Here is a 12,286-nt window from a genome sequence, read left to right as displayed (position 1 = left end):
GTACATAATACCTGCAACAAGAAACTTAAGAACTGTGGACAGGCTCACTGTCCACAGTGAGCAATGTGGCCTAGGAACTTTACTGCCTATACATATTTTAAGAAATATGCCATCTTTTACTGACTTTGAAGCTTATTTTAAAGCTGGGTTAATTTTATATTTATGTATTCTGAACTGAAGATAAACCTTTCAAGCCCCAAGACTTAGCCTGAAGCACATTCTGTGAAAACAACTTCTTCCAGAAGAGATGATCTGAATCAACAGCCAGTCAGTCTCAAATCATAGTACTCCCAGAGAAAACTATTTCATAAGAAATTTTTTTCGCTAACATTTTGAGGACTTCAAACATCAACAGAGACCATGGGGGAAACGTGTCTTTGCAAAATGCCAAATTTTTTGAAGTAACTACCTCTAACAACCCTTTAGTCACTTCAAAGCGTTTCAAATGCGTACTGAATCAGCCCACACTGAAAAGAGAGATTGTGATAAATGAACAGAGTAATATTTCAGGATAAAAATCTTCAACAAAATTCAAATGTCAGGGCATTATGGAGACCATCATTATCACATATATCTTGAATGTATGATTGCAGCGATTTTTCATGCTAGTCTACTTAACCATGATATTTATTTTTAAACAATTTAAGAGAGAACGAGGCAGGGGGCACAGAGACCCCACACACTTCGGGGAGAAGGCCCTATCTTCTGAAGGTATTAGATTGAACAGCTGCTGTTCTCTGAACCGCAGATGCACTCCAACTGGTCTAAGACATTTATTCCAAACTTTGCTGACCCACAAACCAAATTATTCACTAAAAGTTCAGTTTAAAATCAGTTTTAAAGCTGATATGTTTAGAAGTGCATTCAAAAGGCTAATTTCTAGAGTTTGGGGCTTGGTGCTACTTAACGTTCAAGAGTTCCCAAGTTCCTTTATTTTGACTTTCATTTTGTGTGTCATCAGGTTAAAAGAGAAATATCATATTTTGTGATACATAACGTCAGTGTGCTCGAGCCATCCATTCGTCTATGGACATTTACACGGTTTTCCTGTCCTGGCTGCAATGCACACCCAGAAATGGAAATAAGCCAGGCACGGAAAGACAAATACTGTCTGGTCTCACTTACATATAGAATCTAAAATAGTCAAATTCATAGAAGGGGAGAGTAGAACGGTAGCTGCCAGGAGCTGGCTAGAGGCAGAAGTGGGGAGGTGAAGGTTGAAGGGTACGAAGTTCCAGTTACACAAGATAAATAAGGGTATCTGGAGGTCTACTACACAGCACAGTGCCCACAGCTAACAATAATCTATTGCACACTTAAAATTGCTAAGATGGTATGTCCTATGTCAAGTGTTCTTACAAAAAATATATAATAATAAAAATAATAATAACAAAGGATATGGGAGAGGAAATTTTGAGAGGTGACAGATATATTTATGGCCTTGATAAAATGGTTTTTTAAAACAGCATTCTCATTTTCCTTTATTATCAATAATAATACATGAGTCAGAGAAACATAATTCATTACATCCTAATTAAATAAAAATATCAAAAGGCAACTGTGCTTAAAGAGTCCATAAATGTATAAACCATGAGACAGAGACAGATATAGAGAGAGGACTCTCTGCCCTGCACATACTGCAGCCGGGTTTTTGTTTGGTTTATTTCATTTTCTTCTACCTCTCTGTCCAACTTTCCCTCTAAGATCATTGTTCCCTCTTCTTTACTGACCTCTCACATTCATAAACGAACTCTCACTTGTCACTGACTCCTCATTCTGATGTTTTTAATTTTTTTCAGGGAGACTAGGAAAGAGAACATCTGCCCCCAGTAACACTGACGCCCAGGTTCCTCTGATTCTAACCCCAGCCTGAAGGAGCCCCAGCCCCGGACACTGTCTGCCCTCATCACCTAAGGACAGTTACTGAGGAGCCTCACAGACTGAAACTCACTGGGGAATCAGAGATTACAGAACTCACGGCCACAGGGGAAGTGCACCTAAATCACACATTTTAAGAAAGGGAAGGAGTCTCTTGGGAAAGATCTTCAATTTGCACTGTCTGGACAGTAGCCACCAGCCCCATTTTGGCCTCTGGGCATTTGAAAGGTGGCCAGTCCAAACTGAGATGTGCTGAAAATGCAGAATACTCAATGCAAGCCAAAGACTCAGCATGAAAATAAGAATGCAAGAAATCTTGCCTTCCACCTATTACTTTCGACTTTTTTTACTATGACTACTAGAATGTTTGACCTTCCTCATGTGACTCGTATTATACTGGACAGGGATGGCCTAGAGCTGCCCTTCAAACTCACCTCAGCATTCTGGTGTTAAAGTGATGACTTAATTACACCAACAGTTGGATGCAGGTAGACAGGAAAAAGTGATTCTCAAAGTGTGCTCCCCAGAATAAAAATGCAAGTTGCCAGCAACTACCCCAGACCCGCTGACTCAGCGACTGTGGGGTGGGGCCCAGCGACCTGTGTTTTGACGAAGTCTGATGCACACTCAAGTCTGAGCATCATGTCTTAGTCCGTTTGTGCTTCCATAACAGAATATCTCAGACAGGGCGATTTATAAAGAACAGAAATTTATTTTCTTACGGTTCTGGAGACTGGGAAGTCCAAGATCACGGCGCTGGGAGCATTTGGTGTTTGGGGAGGGCCTCCTTGCTGCACCTCACATGGCAGAAGCAGCAGGGCAAGCTAGCCAAATGCTATGGGAAGCCTCTTTAACAAGGGCCTGAATCCCATTCACGAAGAAGGAGCCCTCACAGCCCAATCGCCTCTCACAGGCCCCATCTCTTCATACTATTAGTTTGGCAACACCTCAAACTTGGAGGGGACACATTCAAGCCACAGCAGCGGACACAGAAGAAATTCGACAACAATAAATGTCCCTATCAGTGGGCATTGTTTTCAAATATGACCATGCTGTGGTGGTACAGCAGCCTGGACTTTAGGAAAACAGCCCCTCAGATCCCACGTGGAGCAGAAGGACCCTTGAGAAAGGCCTTGTCGCCCTGGATGTGATCAGGCCTCCCTGGCTGGCCAGGGTCAGACACACTGCTAGATCCCACAGCCAAGCACACGTCAGGCCCTGACTCGGGCTGCCGGGACCATGCAGACTCTCACTTTCCAACCCCTGGGAAACACAGAATAAGGAAGGAATAAAGGGGAGGCAAACAGCTGGACTGTTGTTTGAAAATGAGATTCTAAGAACAGAATAAAAATACCAAACTTCATTAAACCTGACAATAAAAATTATAAGACACATTCTGATCTCACAAGGTCATTAAAATGTGAATAAATATTCATCTTAGAGTTGCTGAAACATGATATTATAGTGTAATGGCATCTGTGCAAATATGTACACACACACACACAAGTGTGAGAAGAAAAGAAAATTTAAAATGATTTTCAAAGTTCCAAAAGACATGAATCCACAGGGTGAAAAACAATAAACACATTCATAATCCTGCATTTCACTGGTGTTACTTTAAGTTGAAAGAGAAAAGAAAAACCAAAGACAGACATTTAATATGAGAATGTAGATAAGCAAAGAAATAGAAATACATAAGTAGGGGGGAAGCACAGAAAAAAGACGGGAATAAAAAAGGCAGAAAAAAAAGAGTAAAAATTACCAATCCACTTCTGTGTGTGTGTATACATATTTGCACAGATACCATTACACTATAATATCATGTTTCAGCAACTCTAAGATGAATATTTATTCACATTTTAATGATCTTGTAAGATCAGAATGTGTCTTATAATTTTTGTTGTCAGGTTTAATGAAGTTTGATATTTTTATTCTGTTCTTAGAATCCCATTTTCAAACAACAGTCCAGCTGGGAAAAAAATTTTTTTACATTGGCTTCCTAGTGCTTAGACTGTTGTTTATCTTAAAGTTATTTAATGGTTATGTGTCATTTTTAAAAAAACAAAATACACTCATTCAAATACATCCAACCATAATTTCTTCCTCCTAGTATGTTAACTGGGAGTAATATGAAAAATTCAACTAAGTGGGGGCTTCCAATCCTATTTGATTCTTAGTACTCAGGATGATATCAATGCTCTACAATGGGCTCAATAGTCAACACTACACTTCAGCTGAAGTCTACTCCTCCTTGAATCACAGCTGCCACACACTGAACAGGCAAGCCTTACAATTCAGACCTTGTTCTCCACTGTTGCTAGAGCAAACACTACAATCCTATGACAGACAATACATTTCAAGATACCAGTATTTTCCCATAATAATATCCAGCAGCTTAATTATATACCTTAACCCTATGGTATAAGAGGAAACATTTTTTCTTTAATTCAGAGCAAAGTTTTACATTTCTCAATATAATCAACTATGTAGAGACTCCACCTGCCACTCACTACTCCTTTTGTTATTTTACTAATATAATATATATCAGTCATGCCTATCTCTCTCTCCACTCCCCTTTAAGTGCAATAATACAAGGCTCTCAATTTTTCTTGGTCTAAATCCTAGAATTACATCTTCTTCCTCTGGTTCTTCTCATCTTTTGTGCCCTCCCTGTATCTTTTCTATTTCTGCTCTACTTCCTCTGAAATTATATGAGCAGCACTAAGTAAAACATTCAAGTCAAGAACAAACTGACTTATATTCTCCTGAGATTGTAATTTTTTTAAATTACTCTAAATTGCATTTTAACATATATATATATATATATATATGAGTCTGTGTGTGTGTCTACATTTTAATACTGCTGCCCTCTGAGCAGATGCTGTCATGGAGCTATGTCCTAACAGTACCTAATCTGTTTCTTTGAAAACTACAGCTAATTGAAAAGTCATCTATTTTCAAGAACAGTTGATACTATTCCTTACAGTAAACATTCCTTAGCTTTGGCTCCCCTTTAGGAAGATATGTTTTATCTTCCACTAACCAAGGAGCATGACTTTAGTGAGTTAGGGTTAGACTTTGTCAGTGGCCATATTCAGAGGACAAATACAAAACTGGATTCCCTTTGAAGCCAGAGACCCAATGTCATGATGGTTTCTCTCTAGATCTTAGCTTAACACACTGGTCAACATGGTAGTAAAATATTACATCATGACAATAAGACATAAACAACATTCTCAGTTCAACAGTAACATTCCCAATGCTGGCAAGGGAATCCTTAATGGAATTCTAGTAGAACTGATAATTTGGGGACTCAACAAGGTTAAACCTAACTGACTTTCAATAAATTGAAATTTGTCATAAAGAAAAAATTTATTTTTCACTAAAAGATTGTATATATTTTTGGAAAATAACCCCTCAACAAACAAAGTAATGCTGACCTAATGTGACTACAAACAGTCAGCTCTTCTACTTCATTTTCAAGTCTGTACCCTCTCCTTGTGGCTAAACCCAATTAATACTTTTCAGCCCTTAACTGAATATGTGTGTGCAGAACCTGATACTCATGATCTCTCGGCTCCCTCCTTCTTGACACTCGCCTCTCCCTTAGCTTCTGGACATCACATGCGACTCCTGACTTTTCCCATATCTCAAGCCATTCCCCAGGACACCTCTTGCCACCCCTGGCTAGCTGCCACTCCCCAGCTCTCCCGGTCACTTCTTTTCTCTCCCTCAAGGATCTCTTCTTCTACACTTTTGGCTTCACCCACCACCCAGATACCATACCCCTTTCTAGGATGTCTTAAAGGCATTTCAGATTCAATATTTACAACCATACAATCACAATCTTCTCCATAAACCTGCTGTTCCTCCTTGACTTCCTATCCTGGTAAAGGGCAACACCTTACTTCTGCCAGTCACCCCAGTCAAATACAGGGGCGTCCAGTAGCACAGAGGTCTCTCCTCCCCAAAATCTCTCCTGTGCCACCAGCCGCCAAGTGCTGACTCTACTTCCTTATCATTTCTAAAATCATCCCCTTCCCTTTATCCCACCACCACGGCCTTAACTCAAACCCACATCTTCATACTGCAGCAACAGAGATGGTTCTTGAATTTAAACTTGGTCACATCTCTCTCTTCCTTAAGACATTCCGATGATTCTTTGCCACCTTTAGAAAAAAGCCCAACATCCACAGCCCGGCACTGAGAATCACTGATGAAGGTTAGGCCCCTCCTCCCCTCTCCAACCTCACCTCATGCCACAAGTCCTTCACACTAACCGCATGCATTCCCCAGTGCGCTCTGCTTTCCCTTACCTCCTTGCAGGTGATTTTCCCCTGTTGGCAACACGTGCTAACACCCATGCAATACTCCTTCATCTGGCATAAGGAGGGTCTTCTAGATAACTAATTTCCTCCTACGTCCTACCATAAGACCATGTTCATTCCATACTATGGCACTGGACACATGAGATTATTGTTTTTTTAAATGTAAACCTATTTATGTGGTCCTTTCCCCTGGATAGTGAAATCCCTGAGGATAGGGCCTTGTTTTATTGGTCTTCCATTGTCAGTGCCAATTACAGTGCCTGGCACATAGCAAATGTCAACTAATTTCCAAATACATGAGTAAATGCACGAATTAATGAATAAGTTCTCCATATCTGTCTCAAAGGAATAATTTCACATGCTAATATTTGCCTATGACAAGGATAAAGAAAATGAAGAGATAAAAGAAAATGACCATGACATATATTACCTTACTGTATCAGTGAATCACTTGTACTAAGAGTGTCAGTGACATGTAAAGGCCAATGAATGCATCCTGGTATCACAAAACATACTGTATGTTAAACCGTAGGGCTTTGAAATGAGCATTTAAGATCCTGGGCTCTCTGCAGCAACAACAAGGAAATGTCCTAGAGTCAAACTGTAGGAAAAGTAAATGCAGAGGGATGTTTGGTCTTTTACATTTGTCCTTTACAGAACAACGGCAACTGTATTACCCACAACCCGGCTCAGGACAGCCCGATGTGAAGTCTCTTAGTATGACCTGGTTGGAGCAGCTGGCAGCACGTGTGACCTTCACCTGTCTACAGGATGATCCCAGAACTCATCCCCTGCTTCAGAAATACAGCGTCAGCAGGAGAAGTGACCTGGAGTAACCAGATGGCAAATGTAAAGTGGGGTCCTGTGGGGCTCTACTAGTTTAGAATAGTCTTCTTATAAAAGGAAGGTCACCCCAGGAAGGGATCACAGGGGACTGCCTCTTCCCATCTTCTCCACTCTACTGCTCTCTGACCATGCACTTTTGCTGGGCATTTCATTTGTTTTGTCCTTTGGCTCCTTCGACACTAACTATCCCTAAAACTGTACATCAGGCCTGAGCCTCTGAAGCTCTTGTTTTATGTTTTCAAATGTTTGAAAGAAATAAAACTCCTCTAACAGGGGACACAAAACTCATGAAAAGACAGAAATCTTCTCTGATACTGTTTAGGTCTTCCTGATGAGGTCTCATGTCAAGAGAGGCTCTCAAAGGAACTGCAGTGATGAAAGGGCAGGAGCTGAAAGGGGCAAAGTTAAGCACCCAGCACTGACGTCACACAGGACTGACCGAACTCAAAAACCTACCCCCACTCCCTGTGTCACCAAGGCAAAGGCTCCTTAATCTCCTTAAGCCTCAGTCACCCCATCTAAAAACTGGGAATGATAACGACAGTCACTATCTCATGGGACTGACTGTTCTACTCACTGACTGTTTGCCAATATGCCTACAAACCTTCTAGTGACACCTAAATCTTAATTTAAAAAAATTTTTAAAAATAACACTTTTCTATTTTCCAACATGTCCTTAAATCTCCCCTTGCCTTTCCCATAAAACTTCTAGAAAGACAGTCTGTGGTCTGTATTCAGCCTGGTCCCCTCTACGTTTAGCTCCACATCCTACAGAAATTTCTCCCTTGAGTAACAATGGTCTAATTGGCAATTACAGTTCTTGTCCGAGCATCACATTTGCAATAAGGAGGAAAATCCCCCCCAAAAAATGAAGGCTTCCTCCATGGTAAGAACCTCAAGGCAAACTGGCTGGATGGGCTACGGGTTTTACCTGGAGGGTGGCACAATGGAAGAGGTGGAAGAGAAATGGAATTGGAGAAGGAAAGCCACAGGTCAGCAATGCAGGAACACTAAGTCCAGAATCAAGCTGCAAATACGCCAGGCCAAAGAAAACATTAGATACCAAAAGGATCAAGTCAAAATCCAGACTTTAAGCCAGATGAAAGCCAATAGTTCAGAGTGAAGAAACACTGGGCATCTGGGCTCATTTTTACAAGGTGTAGTCATTTGATGTGTGGGTGGGCCACACTCATCCTACTTAAATGCTCCATAGAACTTGTCACTATGAACTTCTCTTCCTCCATATCTTGGAAAGACTCCCTCCTGTCCTGGACCCAGGACATCACTCCCTCCTGGTTCCCTGCAAGCATCTTGGTCTTTCTTAGTTCCCAGGCAGGGAGCAGCTTCCCCACCCACACTGCAGCGCCTGCACTCAGCTGGGGCTATCTTGTCTTCCTACTCCCCTTGAGCTATAGTGGCAGTGACTCCTAGCTCATCTAATCATCCATCTTTCTTCTTCTTGGGCATGAAGCTCAAAGGACTTCCCACCTTCCCTGCAGTTAGGTACAATCACGCAACGAGTACTAGCCAATAGTACATGTAAGTGAGCTCATTCTTTCTAGGACTGTCCCTTAAAAAAAAGCCCCCTTGAGATCCTTCACACTCTTCCCCTTCCACCTCACTACATGTCCCCACCTAGGGCAACCTTGCAAAGAAGGCAGTAAAGATGGAATAGCTTCTTTCAACCTGGTTGTCTGAATGCACACAGAAAAGCCTTCACTGTGAATCAGAAACGCATATGATAGATTTTATGTGAGTCTGAAATAAATTTCTACTATGTTAAGGCCCCCAATTTTTTGAGGTTTATTTGCTACTGTGGCTACTATATTTGTCATACAAAAAATACAAAGGCCCAAATGTCATGTGATCAAAGTTTATAAAATAATGAAAGGTGTGGAGAGGAGAGGCTGAATGGGGAACTTTTAAAGTTAATCCTTAGATAAACAGAAAAATTTACTGAGAAGTTAGTAAACTTGAGCTTTTTAACTTCCAGAAATCATGGAGTATATTTAAAAAAATTGTAAAAAGTTACTAAAGAAAACTTGGTCTGCTGAGAGTATTGCCCAAGCCTTTTGAGGTTGATCACAAAGGGACAATATAGCCTTCCAGAACATATCCCTTCTACAGATCTCTAAAGGGCAGGAGACATTTAAAGCACCTCTTTGTAATAAGATCAAAATCATCGTTTAAGTACACTGTAGTGATGGTGCCTCATGTTTCACTAGCTAACATCCCAGAAACGATTCTCTCACATCCTCCCAACACTGGGAAATGGCATTTAGAGCACCCACGCAAAGCCCAAGGCTGGGGGTAGGTGATTGAAAGTCGAGCTAGGGGACAATCCAGAACTTTCCACGGCATTCCTTCTATCTCCTTCACCCCTCCACATACGGAATTTTCCTGTACTTGCCAAGGAAAAACTATTACAAAGCCGATGTGTGACTTACAGGAACAACCAGCATTCCCACTTTACTTCCAGACCTTTCTCTTCATACCTGGGAAGATCCACATAAAGGAATGACTAGACTAATCAAACGTTTGGCTTTTTCAGGGACTTCTATTTACTCTCTAAAAATTAACTTTTAAAAATATAGATCATTTAAAAATATAGATCATAAATGAGTGCTAGGTTTTGTTCATCCTTGACCTTTCACGATTGCTTTCAAGACATTTAACTTTCATCTGAAAAGGCACGACTGATCTAGAGGGAGCTAAAACATAAAACAGACATTTTCCTTTCACAGAAACACTATTTAACCTTTAACTCAGAACTTCCCAAGTAGCGCACTCACCTGTAGCTGGGATATAGTTAAAGGGTATCGGAATAATATCCAGGTAACACCTTCGCTGCAAGGGGGGATGGTAAGAGAGCCTTCGTACACCCAGTAATCCCGCAGCAGAGGGTCTGTGCAGCCGTGTGGACATGTCACAAAAAGGCAAGTTAATTTACAGTAATCCCGAACACTGCGACAACAATCGTCAAAATTACAAACCATCCAAATGACACTTCTCAGATGGATGTCATTTTTAAACTAGAGCCCCATACATGTATTCTTATACTCATCATCATGGAGAAAATAATCAATGGAAAATATGAATCCTTTCTATTATTTCCAGCTATCTCTGTCAATAGATTACTATATATATATATGTATATATATGTCAAGTTTAATCACTTTAAAAGAAGTATATCCATGTTTTGTTTTGTTTTTTCACCTTATTAGAGGATTTACCTGACTGAATGATACCTACTATTGAATACTTACTACATGCCAGGCACTATTCTACCTAAGTGTTTTACATTAATTCATCAACCTTTACAACAAACCAATGAGATAAGTACTATTACTAGCCCATATTTTAGATGGAGAAACTGAATCACAGAAGGTTAGTCATTTGCCAAAGTCACTCAGCTAACAACCGACAGAGCCAGGATTTGAACCTGGCTTCTAAGCCTGTATTTTTAACCATTCAGTTCTAGCTACCTCTATATTGCTTCTTCAATAGCAAAATATTAAAATCCCATTATGATTAAGTCATTTATCTCTGTATTAAAATAATTTATAATTAAGTATGATGAGTAAATGCTTAACATGTGATAGAAATTGCCTTGTTGTAGAGCAATTAAATGTAGCAAGTAGAGGATACAAGGCATAAATTTACTTGATTTTGTTTGAAACACTAAGAAATAGCCCATAACTTAGACAATAAAATTTTATGTAAACCAACCTTTAACTCCAAATAATTTTCTGAGTATTGTATGCATAATTATTACCTATACATAAACACAATTTAGAGTAATATCTAAATAATAATATTCCTGCAAATGGTAACCTAATAAAATTAGACATAAAGTTTGTTTCACTCTAGAGATTAATAAGAACTTCACTGATCAATCTTAAAAATATATCAAGGTTATTTTATCATGCTGGTACTTTACACAGAGGTAGTGATTTTTACAAATAATCCTAAGAAGGCTCTTTAAAGATTAATGGAACTAGTGGCAAAGTGTCTCCTTTATTTGGAAAGGTTTACTTCTATATTTAGAATAATCTGGAAATAGTATCTGCTGTAGAGAATATAAATCGTAAAGAAACTTTATTAGCTAATAATATGTAGTTATGTATATTCTGAGAAAAACAAAGCAGTCACAACCACAGGTAAAATTCATTTTATCTAATCAGATAAATACTTACCTGGTAATAAAGTGTTAGGATTAAAGCAGGGTATTGTTTTGGACTTCCCCTGAAAAAGAAAAAATATTTACCCCATGTTATTGTAAAAATGTTTAAGTTTTAGAATGAGAAATGTATTAGAACCAAAAATCTAGAATGAAGTCTTTTCTGAATGGCTTCACCAGGTCTCACAGATTTGTGGGTGTTCCCTTCTGTCTCTCACTGGAGCAACATTGGCTGGTTCCAACAGGACACTCCTGCTCTCATTCTATGGCTATTTTCTTTGCCACCACAGTTCAATTTTCCCCATAAATCCTGGCATGGAACTTATAGCTGGTGTCCACCTACCCCACAGCAGCGACTTTCCCTGCTCCTAGCACATTCATACCAGAGACTTGGGCTGAATGCCTTGGTGTAAAACGCCCTGGCTGAGGGGATTCTTTCGAGGTGCCTTTCATCTTGTTTGCTTTCATCTCAGCTCCTAACCTTGGCATTACAGCCTGGCGCCCAATGTCTCGTGTGTCCCATTTGGATTTGGTACTTCAGCTCTAGGATCTATTCTAGATGCTCTCTGCATCCAGAAAGGGAGATCCGAAACTCAGATGAAAATGTTCTATTCTCATTAACTTTTATCAAAGCTAGATTTAAATGTCACGGGAAATATCTGTCCCCTTGGTCAACGATTCACATTGAAAGCTTTATTTTAAATCATATCATTCAGATTGCTGAAGCAGACAGACCTGTCATGTGAAGCGGATTTCTCTTGATTACTCTACTGACACAGACACAACAAGGAAAGTTGATGTGTAACCTATATGTCTCTTCCTTACTTCCTGGGACAATTTTATACATTAAAGAATCCAGATTACTCACCTCCCCCCATCCTCCTGTATTCCACAGTGATTGATGTCCTATCAGCGGATGAATGAAGTTTTCTCGACTCACTTCTATTGAACAAATGTCAATCAAAATGTGTCCCCACCCCCTTTTTACCAGCTTAGTTACCAGGCTGGGCTTCCCTTGGAAGCTGGGTTCACGCAAGCCTGCTCAGGAGATCCT

The 12,286-nt window shown here is 39.9% G+C and overlaps 1 protein-coding gene across 2 annotated transcripts in view; it reads right to left on the bottom strand.

The window, feature by feature from the left end:
• CA8 (carbonic anhydrase 8) overlaps positions 1–12,286 on the bottom strand; it is a 102,796-nt gene that overhangs the window by 27,477 nt on the left and 63,033 nt on the right. For both annotated transcript variants that reach the window (XM_012759544.3, XM_012759543.3), the window contains 2 exons: positions 11,249–11,297; positions 9,845–9,957 (listed from right to left, as the gene is read on the bottom strand). In XM_012759544.3, coding sequence (XP_012614998.1) covers positions 9,845–9,957; positions 11,249–11,297 — 162 coding nt within the window. The remainder of the gene's footprint in view (positions 1–9,844; positions 9,958–11,248; positions 11,298–12,286) is intronic.

The sequence above is a fragment of the Microcebus murinus genome, chromosome 7 (genome assembly GCF_040939455.1).
Source record: "Microcebus murinus isolate Inina chromosome 7, M.murinus_Inina_mat1.0, whole genome shotgun sequence".
NCBI classification, from domain to species: Eukaryota; Metazoa; Chordata; class Mammalia; order Primates; family Cheirogaleidae; genus Microcebus; species Microcebus murinus.
This window is presented reverse-complemented; position numbering and strand designations above follow the sequence as displayed.